Source organism: Phodopus roborovskii, unplaced genomic scaffold, assembly GCF_943737965.1.
Source record: "Phodopus roborovskii unplaced genomic scaffold, PHOROB, whole genome shotgun sequence".
In the NCBI taxonomy this organism is placed as follows: Eukaryota; Metazoa; Chordata; class Mammalia; order Rodentia; family Cricetidae; genus Phodopus; species Phodopus roborovskii.
The window spans coordinates 11,394,679-11,407,738 of NW_026126480.1; the positions used below are offsets into that span (position 1 = coordinate 11,394,679).

The 13,060-nt window shown below is 50.5% G+C and overlaps 1 protein-coding gene across 5 annotated transcripts in view; it reads left to right on the forward strand.

Annotated features, from left to right (window-relative positions):
* Positions 1-13,060, forward strand: part of Arrb1 (arrestin beta 1) — a 69,754-nt gene that overhangs the window by 33,613 nt on the left and 23,081 nt on the right. For 2 of the 5 annotated variants that reach the window (XM_051192329.1, XM_051192332.1), the window contains exons 1-3: positions 8,105-8,357; positions 11,015-11,045; positions 12,770-12,830. In XM_051192329.1, the coding sequence (XP_051048286.1) occupies positions 8,302-8,357; positions 11,015-11,045; positions 12,770-12,830 (148 nt within the window). In that variant the 5' untranslated portion in view covers positions 8,105-8,301. Of the gene's footprint in view, positions 1-855; positions 879-8,104; positions 8,358-11,014; positions 11,046-12,769; positions 12,831-13,060 lie in introns of those variants that run through there. The other 3 variants (XM_051192331.1, XM_051192328.1, XM_051192330.1) reach the window with 3 other exon arrangements.

Consider the following 13,060-nt stretch of genomic DNA (forward strand, 5'->3'; position numbering starts at 1 on the left):
ATCTGATGGAGGAGGAGGTGCATTCTGTCTGCCAGGAGAGGAATTCTGGTGTGATGGGAAAACTCATCTCCTGTTCCCTGGATAAGAACTCTCTATCCCCCACAAGTGCAGTAGTTCCCTTGTCCAAGGATAGAAGCATGACCTGTGTCTTTTAGGAGCATCCAGTCTGATAGAGGAGTCAGAGCTACCATCTGCAGGGAGATGCTGTCAAAGGCCTGACCTCCACCCTCAGGAAGGACTACTATATGACAGGCAGGCACATTTTGTCCTCGCACTCAACAGGTGGGCTCTAACTTTGCTGGACTCCCAAAGGGTAAAAGCTCCCACAGATAAGCAGGTCAAGAATGAGCTGGGAAGTCAGGTATAGGAGTCCTATACAGGGGGCTGTAGAGGGATTCCTGCAGCAAGAGAGAATGATAGGTAAGGCTTCCTGGGGGAGGTGTCTTTATGAGAGTCATGTGCTGCCTGTGACTCAATTCATAAAGGATTAACATGCTCCTTGTGCTAAGGAAGGGAAACTTGAGGGTCACTCAGGAAACCCATCTCCATGCTGCCTGTGTTGCTGAGGTAGAGGGAGGCCCAGAGAGACCCTCACTACTGGCTGGCTGTGCACAGGCCAAGTTCTGCCAGCCCGGAGACATCCGCTCTCTCTGGCCCGAGAAGCCCAGAGGAGAAGAGGAAACAGGACGCGTATCAGGAACGCCTTTTCCTTTTCTTTGTAACTGACCCTCATTTGGGGCTGGGGAGAGCCGTCTGCAGGGCTGGCCTGGCTGCTGTCACCTATAGCCCCCAGCTCTGGGTCTCACTGAGGGATCCTTCCTGTGCTCTGCTCCTTCCTGGGCTCGTGTGCGGTGGCACCACTGAATCTGCAAAATGGGGTAAGACATCTTCTCATCTGCTTGGCCAGGAAGCAGCTGTTTCCCTCTCTCTGTGGGTTTGTATCACTTATTCTTTGATCCCTGAGAGGTGCACAGAGCCCATATCAGCTGGGCAGGGCTGGGCAGGGCTGGGCTGGGAAGGGCAGAGCGCACAGGGGAAGAGCATTATGGGAGGAGTTGTTTAGGATTTGCCTGAGCACTAGTAGCAGTGTCTGGCCAGAGAGAAAGATTTGGGATTAGCTGTGTTGGTGGCAGCCAGTGTGCTCCAAGTGATGGCATTCTTTGGGTGCCGATTGCTGTGGGTTCTAGGAAGGGCAGAGGTAAATTCAGTGCCAGAGCTTCTCAGAGCCAGATGTGAGGCAGCACAGACCGATTGCCTGGAGCTTCCAGGGGCACTGAAAGGGGACATCTGAGCTTCCCGAGGGAAGGCTGAGACTTGTATTAGGAGACTGGTGTTGGAGGAGTGGGGATGGATGAGGAGAGGGACAGTGCTCAGATGGGTGGGGGCATCAGGAGGGCTGCCTTTCCTTGGCTTTCTCATGATTGCAGTTACTCCTTTGCTGGGTAGAGAAGGAGTACCTGTGTGTTTACGTGCTGTGTGGATGGTGTGTGTCAGGGTGTGTCTAGCAGTCTGCAGTGTGTGCATGGTGTGGTTAATGTGTTATGTGGTATGCCTGTGTGGATGTGCTGGAGTGTCTGCTGTTTGCATGTTCTCTCTCTCTCTCTCTCTCTCTCTCTCTCTCTCTCTCGGAGTGTGTGCACATGATCACGATCTGGTCCTTGCATGCTGCTGGTACCTTGGCATCCCCTTGCATTGGAGCGGGAGTAGAGGGGGTTCTACTTACTTAGGGCTACACCCAATTTGTCCTGAGGGTTACTGACTCATTGGAAGAAAACAGAAAAACAAAGTGGTGTGTGTGTGTGTGTGTGTGTGTGTGTGTGTGTGTGTGTGTGTGTGTGTATTTCAGTTCTTACCTTTCCTGTAGAGCAAATCCTCCCACTGCAGAGATCATGCTGCCAGCGTGGTTGCCCTTGGATGTAGTGTTGAGAGGAGGGCTGAACAGGGGGCCCCTCTCCACAGGGTTCCTTCCACAGGATACAGTAGACACAACTAGCCTCAAGGACAGAAGAGTAATCCAGTAAGATGATATGGAAATGAGTATGGTTTCCTTGTTTCTAAGGCAATTTACTCATAGTGTGGACTGACATTTCTTGACATGGGGCCTATGGGAGCGTGTGCTGGGCACGGGACTACATGTCCCAAATGTCAGCTGTGCTGAAAACTCACCCTGGCTTAGAACTCCTCATGATAACTGTGTGTGACAATAAACTCAGAATTTCCCAGAGCTGTGGTGCTGGGCAGCTCCCAGGCATCTGGAGAAGCCAGCTCTAGCTCACAGCAGGCACTATGACCAACTTCCTCAGGACAGAGCTATGCCTTAGGCTGTGGGCCTCTGCCCATAAGGAGGCCCTGGCAGCAGAGGGCTCTCAGCTCCCTGATTGGGCACACCATGGAGGCCACAGGCAGAGAGGAGCAACTGTGCTGGTGACATCCCTGGTGACATCTTCTGAACTGTGAGAACAGGGAGGGGGTGATTCTTCTGTTCTCTTTGCATTTAATAGTCTGAAAGTTGGCACACCCACACTGGTCAAATCAAAGCAAATCAAAGGAAAGTAAGCAGTGTTTCCAAGAAAATCTTCCCCCAGGCTTGGGGATGTATGTATGCCACCTGGGATTCCCAGAGGCAGAGACTGGAGGAACAGGAGTTCAAGGCCATCCTAAGCTACATAGTGAGTGAGTTCAAGACTAGCCTAGAGCTGTGTTTAGTAGTCTGTCTCTCAGGAGACAGAAGCACAGACAGATCTTTGTGAGTTCAAGGCCAACCTGGTCTGTGGAGTGAGTTTCAGGACTGCTACAGTTACATAGTGAGACCCTGTATCACCCCCACCCCCCAGGCCAAAAAAAGGCTAGCCTGGGCTATACGAGACCTTATCTCAAAAAATAAAATAAGGTAATTTTTAAAAAGTAGAGTAAGAGTTTCTTGCTGTGAAAACAAGAGGCCGGTTGTCTGGTGTGTGGTGCCCTGTTGGTTCTGGCCCCATTGAATTCAGCGTCTTCTAGGTGCCTTCTGATATCTAGGCCATCAACCCTAATATACTGCATGGCCCATATTGCTGGGTCTGGAAATCAGAGCTTATCTGTTACTGGTTCAGTTATCCCCTCATTCGGAGTATTTGTCAAGCACCTTCTACGTGCAGAGGAAAACAAGCATGGGAGAAGTCAATTCCTGGCCTTTCTCATCTATGAGTTTCAATTGTCAACTCGATATCTAGGATCATGAGATTAGGTGGGCATGCCAGTGTGGACTCATCTTGATCAGCTTCATTAAAACTTGTGTTCTGTGAGCCACTCTGCTGTGGACTGTATACAAAGCAGACAATGAGCTGAGCACAGGCACCCATTACCTTGGGTTTCCCTACTGTGGTTGCCACGGGAACAGTTGCCTTGACTTCCCCATCATTATGGTGGTGGTGCTCCTGAACTTCAGGACAGAATCAACTCTTACTCTTCCTTAAGCTGGTTTTGCCAGGCCATTTCATCACAGCAACAGGAAAAGAAAGACAGCATCCCTGGCGTCCCTGCTGGCTGGTGTGGGTGCTGAGGGGACCCTGGGGAAGAAAGAAAGGTTCTGATGGGCCAGGCACATGGTGCTATTCCCGACCACCCTCCTCCACTGCATCTTTGAGTGAGGGTTTGATTGTTTGTGGAGTGTCTGCCCTTTGCACCCCATCTGCATTGTAGGTGCCCTGGAGACACCTGGGACACCTGGGTAGGTTCTCTGAAGGGGGCCCTTGTTTTCTTAGTCTGATGACACAGGATTCTCTTTAACGGTCTTCTCTCCTGCTGGGATGTTACTTTCTCACCTGAGGGTGTTGGGGTGGCCACGGTGAGCTGATAGCCATAGGAAGTGGCCAGCAATGCCCACTCCCATTATGGAGTCTATGATCGGTGTCAAGTCTCACGGCTACTCCCAGTTGCAGGGTGGGTGGGCCTCTGTGCCCTCAATACAGGGAAGGGAGCCTCAGAGAGGATGGAAAACTGGAGTCAGGTGGGCTCTACCTGCTTGAACTTCTGGATCCTTTCTTTTGTCATCTTTCTTCTTTTTTGCCTCTACCCCCAGGAAGGCTAGGCAGTCTCAGGCTGTCTGGGGGTGCCATTGTGTTCAGATGCCAGGCAGCTTAGTAAAACATGCATTGGTCTTTGGTTTTCCCTTCTCTGATGACATAGATTCCCAGAAGATGGGCTGTACTCTCCTTTGTCCAGGGGGCAGAGTCTGGCCCATGTATCCCATGCTTGTCCTTCACCAGTCTGGATCATGGCCAGGAGATTATGTGAGTAAAGGCTGGAGGCTTGTCTGCCTGGATAATTACAGGTAAATTGGACAGAATCCCATTCATGGCCCCTAACCCTCAGGCCTACTAGACTCTGCCCAGGAACTGTGTCAGGCCCAAGGGCATCCTTGTGAAGTTTTGAGAATGCCCACGACAGGAGCCAGAATGGCAGGAGCCCAGGGTGCTCATCCTAGGCTGGCTGGGTGGGACATGGTGGCAAGTCTGAGCCAGTCTTCTGGCCAACTGCAAGTAGCTGCTTCCCCCAGGCTTTGGTTTCTCTACCAGGGCTATGCTGTGACCTCTCAGGTCCCTGACAGTGAGGAGGTCTGTGAGATGAGGTGACATTTCCTGTCTCCCCTCCTGGGCTGACCTGAGAAGCAGGTGGGTTGAGCACGTGAGGCTTTCCATTCTGCTATTTCCTCACAGCAGACGAACAGACAAGCCCAGCACAAACAACTCCGCCCAGGGAGAATATCGTAAGGCCCTCAGCGTCTCTGCTGCCGCGGCCACCTGCTCCTCACACCTTCCTGCTCCCTGATGGCTGTTCTCACACCCAGGAAAGTGGGTCAGAATGTAGGGCGGCTGTATCTGAGAAGTAATGCCCCCTTGCATAGTCCCTACCTCACCCAATTGAGCCAATACTGCCACAGGGGCAGGGGCAAGGGTGGCAGTGGGGGGCAGGGGCAGATACAGGGGGAGGCTATGAGTTCAAGGGTGTGTCTACATCCAAAATTCAGTTCCAACCCATCATCTCCCCTCTCTCAATGCCTGTGGCTCTCCTCTACCTTCTGGATGTGTTCCAAGTGTCTCAGCCTGGCACTCAAGACCCCTCACTGCTATCTATCTGCTGTGTTGAGAATCCGTTACACCTAGAGATGACCCATGGCTCTCCAGGAACAATGGACCCTTCTCTAGCTCAGCTTGCCCTTCTAGAGTTTTCCCAGGCACTGGGGACACACTCCAGCTATGTCCAGGTGCTCAGAATCTTTCAATCACCCAAGGACCTCAGCCACCTTCACCTTTGTGTCTGGAAACTGACCCCTGGCATCTCCCCCACCACACACCCACTGCTTTCAGGGTTCATCTATGTTGCAGCATGGATCAGTATTTCCGCCCATTTTGTGGCTGAAAAATATTCCATTGTATCTGTCTGCCATATTTAAAATGTACCTTCCCTTTATCATAAATCAGGCATTTGTCCCTCTTTGTGGCTACATTATAGGATGATACTATGAACTATAGGATACAGGGAAAAGCCTTTTAAAGATGCTTTTTGCTTTCTTGGGTTTATACCTAGGAAGGAAGGAAGGACGGATGAAAGGATGGAAGGAAGGGAGGGAGGAGGGAAGGAAGGAAGGGAGGGAGGAGATAAGGAAGGGCAGAAGGACAGAAGGCCGACAGAAAATCTGTTCTTTCTCTTCACCACGTTGTCTTAACTGTCTTATAAAAAAATCATAAAAATGCCACAATTTGAATATAGATAAATACAGATTGCCATAAATATATGGGTTTATTTCTGTACTATTAACTATCTTTTATTGATCTCTATGTTGTCAGTACAGCCTTAATTATTCTAGTATTAGAATCTTTTATTGTTTTTAATTGTGTGTTTGTCTGTGTACATGTGTATGCAGATGCTTGAAGAGGGAAGAGAGCTGAGTTACAGGTAGCTGTGAACCACACCGTGTGGGTGCTGGGATTAAACTCAGGTCCTCTGGAAGAGCAGTGTGTGCTCTTAACCACTGAGACATCTCTCCAAACCCCTTAATCACTGTATCTTTGCAGTAAGTTTTGAAATTGAGAGGTCCAAGCCTTCCAAATTTGTCCTATTCTTTTCAGGATTGTTTTGCAATTCTTCTCCCTTGCATTGCCCAGTGAATTTCAGGATTGGTTTATCATAGGCATTCCCCTTGTTAGGTTCCAGCTGGTCTGCTGCAGTAACAAATGCCTCAGGGTTTCAAATTTTGTTTGTTTTTTTCAAGACAGGATTTCTCAGTGTAGCTTTGGAGCCTGTCCTGGAACTCTCTCTGTAGATCAGGCTGGCCTCCAACTCACAGAGATCCACTTGCCTCTGCCTCCCAAGTGCTGGGATTAAAGGTGTCAGCCATCTTCACTCAGCTCAGAATTTCAAATTTTAAAATCATGTATCTGACAAGACTCAAGCCTGTCTGTTTGCACTACCATATAGTAGAATATCCAGAACATTGCTGAATTTAGCAGCAGTAGAAAGATAGTGTGGCAGGCAAAGCAATGCTTTGTCCAAAAATGTCTGGGCCCTACTCCTTGGAGCCTCTGAATGTTGTGCTATGTGGAAATAGGTAATGATGGTTGCAGATGGACTTCAGGCTGCTAATCTGATGACCTTAAAATAGAGAGATCATTCTGGATTACCCAGATGGTCCCCATGTCATCTCAACGGTCTTTAAAAGGAAAGCGAAGGCAGATCTGATTATGCCATATATAATGAGAGGTCCACCTTATCTCACTGGCTTTGAAGATGGAGGAAGAATGAGACTTCTAGAAGCCAGAGATAATAGGAAGCCAATTTACCCTAGAACCTCCAGATATAACCAAGGGCTGCTGACGACTTGATTTTAGCTCAAGGAGGTCCACCTTGAGCTTCTGGAGCACAGAAGTATGGATAAGTTTGTGTTGTTTGAAGCCACTGAAATTGTGGGACTTTGTAAATAGCAGCCACAGAAAGTGAGTATGAAGGGTTTGGGGACCCATGGACGTTACCTTCTCTGCCTCTGGTTGGAAGTGGTATGTGACATTTGTACTCCCATTTCATTGGTCAGAACAAGCCACTGGGTGATGTCTAAGTCCACAGGAAGGGAGATGCTTGGCATCCCATAATCCAATCTCAGGGAATCCTGGTACCTGTACGAGTATCTAGTACACCTTTGTTACCTATAGCACTTGTTTCTATATTCTAGTCCATTCCATTCATTAAAAAACAAAAAACAAACAGACAAACAAAAAAAGCACTTAGGAGGCAGAGGCAGTAGGATCTCTGAGTTTGAGGCTAGCCTTGTCTACATATTGAGTTCAGGATAGCTAGAGGTACATTGTGAGATCCTGTCTTGAAAACAAACAAACAGCCCCCAAATATAGTCAGACATAGGAACACACACCTTTAATCCCAGCACCTGGGAGGCAGAGGCAGGAGAATCGCTGTTAATCTGAAGCCTGCTTGTCTGTATTATGAGTTCAGTGAGAGCCAGGACTACACAGTAAGACTCTGTCTAAAAAAAAATCTCTGTGTATTTGTGTACTGTTTGTGTTTGTGCACAAACGTGTGAATGTGTGCATGTGGAGGCTAGAGGTCAACTATGGGTGCCTTCCCTTACCATTTTTCACTTTATTTTTTTGAAACAGGGTCTCTCACTAAACATGGAGCTTTCTCTGAACCCGGAGCTCTATATGTAGGTCAGACTGTGTGGTCAGAGAAGTCCCCAGGATCTGCCTATGTTTGCCTCCCCAGTGCTGGGGTTACAGGTACAACCTGCCAGATCCAGCTTTTATGTGGGTACTGGGGATCTGAACTCAGGTCCTCATGCTTGTGAAGCAAGCAATTTATCCACTGATCAAGTTCCCTGTCCTGTAATGTTTAAAGTAGGCTTCCTAATTAACCAGTGAGTTATAACCTCTGGTTTGGACAATACTAATCTCCAGAGCCTCTTCTGCTCATGCTTCATGGACCACAGGGTATGTCCTGGACACAGGTGATTGGGCCAGGGGGTGGGATACCTAATCAAAGCTGACCAATCAGATTCCTCTCCTGGGAATTTGGAATTGGGCCATTCAGTCAGTTAGCAGCGGGAAGCTGAGTGAGAGGCAGGGTAGAAACAGGGTTGGAGTGTGAGTCACATGCGAGCCCAAAGGATGGAGGAGCAGAAAAATCCCTGAGTAAGCGGGGCGCGCTGGTCCACAGAGACAATGGAGCAGCCGCACAGACAGCCTCGCAGCCAGGAGGCCCTGCAGCCCCAGAAGGAGCGGTGGAGACAGGGAGCTAAGGCTTGAGGCTCCGATGGCGTCCCGATTCCCAGCTCCGGCCCCAGCGCATCCTGCCTGCTCATCTTTCCCGTGAGATTTTGGCCTCCTTATTAGGACCTCCTCTTCTTTCTCTTGAGCTGTCCCGAACCTTAACCAGGAAGGACACTGCTGGTCTTCTTTGGGGAACTGAACAGTGACTAAGACACAGGTTGTGGGGCACAGGCAGGGCTAGGGGTGAACCAGATGCAGCTGCTCATACCTGCAAGGCTTGCTGGGGTTGTGGGGTTAGGTTAGATGGGTGCCAGCCACAGGCAGAGAGGTCTGTGCGGTGTTGCACATGTGGGGTTGTGGAAACTGAAAATACCCCATGGAGCCTCTTTTCCGACAGTGTTGGGGCAAGAGGTGGGTGGAGTTTTCAGTGGTGGTGTTTGGCTGTGATGGACTGGTTGAGCCTGGGGGGGGGGGTGCCTCCTCGAGCCTCCAAGTCTGCGTCTTTGAAATGGGATTGTCAGCATTGTTCTGGGAAAAGTACTTAAAGGCATGAGTGGAGAACGACAAACAGGCAGAGAATGAGGCAGCTGCTCTTGTTGTTTGAGGAAGCCACAAGAGTCCTGGCTTCCTGAAGGAGGTGGCCTCGGGTGCTGACTAAGGTAGTAGCAGGACATTCCCCACTGATGGCTGTGCTTCCTGCCCCTCATCACCCCCACTCTGCCCCTCACCCCAGTCACCTTTCCTTTATTTCTCCCCCCCCTCCCCTCTTGTTTGTTCTTCCTGCCATTTTGAAACATGGATTTAGGAAACAGTGGGTCGATTAAGGCACCAATCCCTGGACGCCCAGTCGTAAGTGGGTCTGGGTCCTGACCTAGCCCCTTGTTTGCTGTGCTCCCAGGCAAGTTAATGCATCTCATGGAGCCTCCAGTTAATTGTCTGTGGACTGGGAGTTAGACTATCCTTTCTATGAGAAATAAGGAGCTGCTTGGCAGAGCTTTGCATCCCCTCCTGTTTGCCTCTCTCCTCTGCTTGGTGAATATTGTTCCTCCTGGCCTCATCCTTCCCACAGCCACTAGAGTGGCTTTCCCTCTCTCAGTTGCCTATGCTGCCTGGGTATGAGATTGTTCCTTTACCTCAGAGCCCAGGCTACTAAGGGATGAGGTGAGTGTGGCTTTGGGGCCACAGGGTTTTCACTTCTCTGGTTTCCTGGAGAACCATGGAGCTCCTAGCTCCTAGCTCCTAGCTTGGTGTTGCTGGTTCAGAGTGGGTGGTCTACATTTTTCCCTTATTTTAACAATTATCACACCCAGGTCAGTTGTGGCATCTTCACACTCCCAACACTGATAAATATTAATGAGAAGAAGAGGCTCCCAGGGTCCCTGGGGGAATGCTTGAGGAGAGGCTGGGCCATGCTCTCCTTTGCAAGCAATATTCAGATCAGACCTGTCAGTATTCCCTGGGTGCCAGAAGAGAGGGTGAGACAGGGCCAAGGCTGTGGAGACCCCGCACAGTCACAGACCTGAATGCCTGCAGATCAGCTTCTGGGAAGGGTTGAGGCACACCCTGCTGGGCCTGCTGGGCTGTTCCACCTTTCTGGGTCTGTCCCAGCTCTCCCTGCTTCGGGCTCTCTGTTTCTTTCCCTGGTTTTCTTTTCCTCATCTCCTGCTCATCTTTTATTCTCATACCTGCATCTCTCTCTCCTTTCTTCACACCTCCCTCCTTTCAATACCTTTCCTCACCCCCATCTCTCTAGCTTTCACTTTTCTTCTGCCTCTCCCCAATAATGACTGAGAAATTGTGGGCTGGATGAAGGTATGTAGACGAGGGAGACTCAGGCTCCCAGACACAGCTCTGGGAGGGGGAAAGGGTTGCCATGAAAGGCAAGTGGCACTCTTCCAGATTTAGGGACTACATTACCATCTGACCTCATGCCCAGTGCTCTGCTGTGTGAGCATAGGCACCTCCCCACATTCCTGTGCCGTGTCCCTCAGTGAAGCAATGCGATTTGTTCATTTATCTGTCAACTAGTATTTATTGCGCTCTTGCCACCTGCTATCATTTAACACATATTTGTTGAATAGTGAGGTGTGCTCTTGTGTGTGTTTGGGATGTACCTGTGAACAGGAGAGAGAGAGAGAGAGAAAGAGAGAGAGAGAGAGAGAGAGAGAGAGAGAGAGAGAGTCCACTGTTTAGAGTGGGCATGCTAGCAGAACAGACAGGTGGGGCAAAAAGTAGAGTATATGGTCAGGGGGTTGCTGGGAAGAAAGGAAGAATGGATCAAGAGAAGGGCCAGGGGACTGGACGACAGGGGTAGTGGGACTGGGAAAGTGGACATTTGGGAAGAGTGTCCAGGATAGGGGGGTAGGGTAAGGAAAACTCGGAGCACAGGCCTTGTGCAGGAGTCACCTGGTGGATAAGGCACAAGGGACAGAGGGACCGGAGAGCAGTGAGGCTGGAGACTACGGGGGAGTGGCAGGCGGCGACAGAGGGAGGGAAAGAGTCCAGGTCAGGTCACTGGGACTTAGCAGGCACTCAAGGATTTTCCTGTCTTCAAGCTGGGTGGACTTGTGAGTCTCCCTCAGCCCACTCCTCCCAGGAGGAGAGGCGGAAGGAAGGAAGCTGTCCTGCTCTGAGGCTTTGCTGGTGCCTGTAGGACCCCCAAGGCCTTTATCTATGGCTCTGTCTCAGGGTCGCCTTCAAGAGATTGGCTGGGCAGCATCCATTAACCCTGGCTTGGCCTCTCTTTCTTTCCACAGAGTGTTCAAGAAGGCAAGCCCCAATGGAAAGGTGAGTCTGTGGTGTGTGCCAACTCCTCACTGTTCCCCACACCCTGGGCTCCCTGAAAGGAAGCAGCATCTCCTGGGAGAGGCAGGCACTGTTAGCTGTCTAGGGCTGACACAGCTCTGTCCTGAGAACCACAGAAGTGTTCCAGGGGGCCTCCCTGGAAATTTTCTGTGTGGGATTCAGGGAGTCCCAGCTGGGGAGAGATGGACTGGCTTCTCGCAAAGAGACATCAGTGTGAGTGTGAGAAACTGAGACAAGTTGGCCACGGTGACGCCATCAAGTCCCCTGGTGAGAGAGGTCATGGTGTCACCTCATCCATCCATCTTTCTTCTGGGACTCTCAGCGTCTGGGCTTCTTGCTTGCTTGCACAGGCTGCAGGCTGTATCCTGTTGTACTCTCTGTTCATCAAGCAGGCAGTACGGACATCTATGCCAGGTCCAGGCTGGGACTGCTGGGGGTCGGGAGGGGATGAGATAAGAGAAGCATGATGCTCACAGGGCAGAAGTTGGATTGTCTCACACAAAATGCCAAGTATGAGATTCTGGGGTGCCCAGGGACTGGAAGACTTTTCCTGGGGTGTGTGTCAGCCATGGCTTCTTCTGGAGGTGACATAATTCTAGGAAAAGCTAGGTGAAGAAGGGGATCTTTAGGGTTGAGCATAAAATCCAAGGAAGTGTGGGGCATCTCAGGCTAGTGATGAAGGAACAGAGTATGCCACAGGGCACATGGCAGGTGTACTGTGGCAGAGCTTAGCAATTCACACACCCTGGGTTGCCTTGTGCATGTCTATATCTCCATTTGGAGTTCATAGTAGGCATCATCAATCATCATTTGACCTTTCCTGCTGAGCCAGGATCTGTCCTATCTTGGATCCCTGGGCAATCCAGGGCCGCAGGCATCCCAGACCAGTCAATTAGATTTGGTACTGAGAATGAAATCAGTCTGTCATCCTTACCCCTGAGGCACAGGAAAATGGTTAAAAGGTTTTCAGAATGGCACAGCTGTCTGGAACAGCTGCTTGCTTAAATTTGCATTTTAGGTGTGGCTAAGGTGATATGAACAGCTGGAGGCTGCCAACTGTCAAAGGGACTGATGTGGTCTCCCTTGAGGAATATGATGGAGTAGAATGTCAGGACTATGGGAAGGCTGAGAAGCAGGTGCCGCCTAGGATGGTGCTCTCAGTTCAGTTTTGAGCCAGTGGAGCTCTATCTGGCTCAGGGCTCTTCCTTGCTAGCTGGTGACTGGGTAAGGAGCTAGCTCCCTGATTCCTCAGGGCCCCAGAAGGAATGTTCTCATGTGAGTGGCTCCCTGCCTAGTTCAGGGTAGGCAGTGCGGAAGAACCCAGGGTCACCATCAGCACCTGCACTGAGCATGTGGCTTTTCTGCCGGACCACAACCCGCCCTAGGATGCCCTGCTTCCTTGTTTTGATCTACTTTCCCTCCAGCCCTCAGTGGGGTTAGGTTTAAAGACCTCCCTGGGCCTCAGTATGTTTGTCTACAAAATGGGAAAAATAAAGACCCTTTCATAGGGGGTTGGGAGGCAGAGGTGCTTACAAAATTTTCAAAGGTCTACTATCATTAATATTAGGGTTGGGATGGGAGGTCATATCTCACCACAGTTCCAGTAAGGATTAGGAATGTGTGTAGGCATCAGTGTTCACTCCAGGGCAGGGTCCTGTGCCATGCTGGCTCACAGCCACTAACACTCTGGTGCTTCTCCTCTCCAGCTCACTGTCTACCTGGGAAAGCGGGACTTTGTGGACCACATCGACCTTGTGGACCCTGTGGGTGAGTACTGGGCAGAGGGCTATGGAGAGTCCATCTCCAGAAGGGTCTGGTACCCAGAGGGCAGAGGGCTAGGAAGAGTCCATCTCCAGAAGGGTCTGGTACCTAGAATGGGTGAGCATGGCTTCCTGCTTCAGGAAGCGAGCTTCTGGGCAGCTCCTCCCTATTCGAGAGAGAGTCTTCTCTTACTGCTGCAAGGCTGGAAGGCGGCCCTGATGGACAGCAGCAGACAC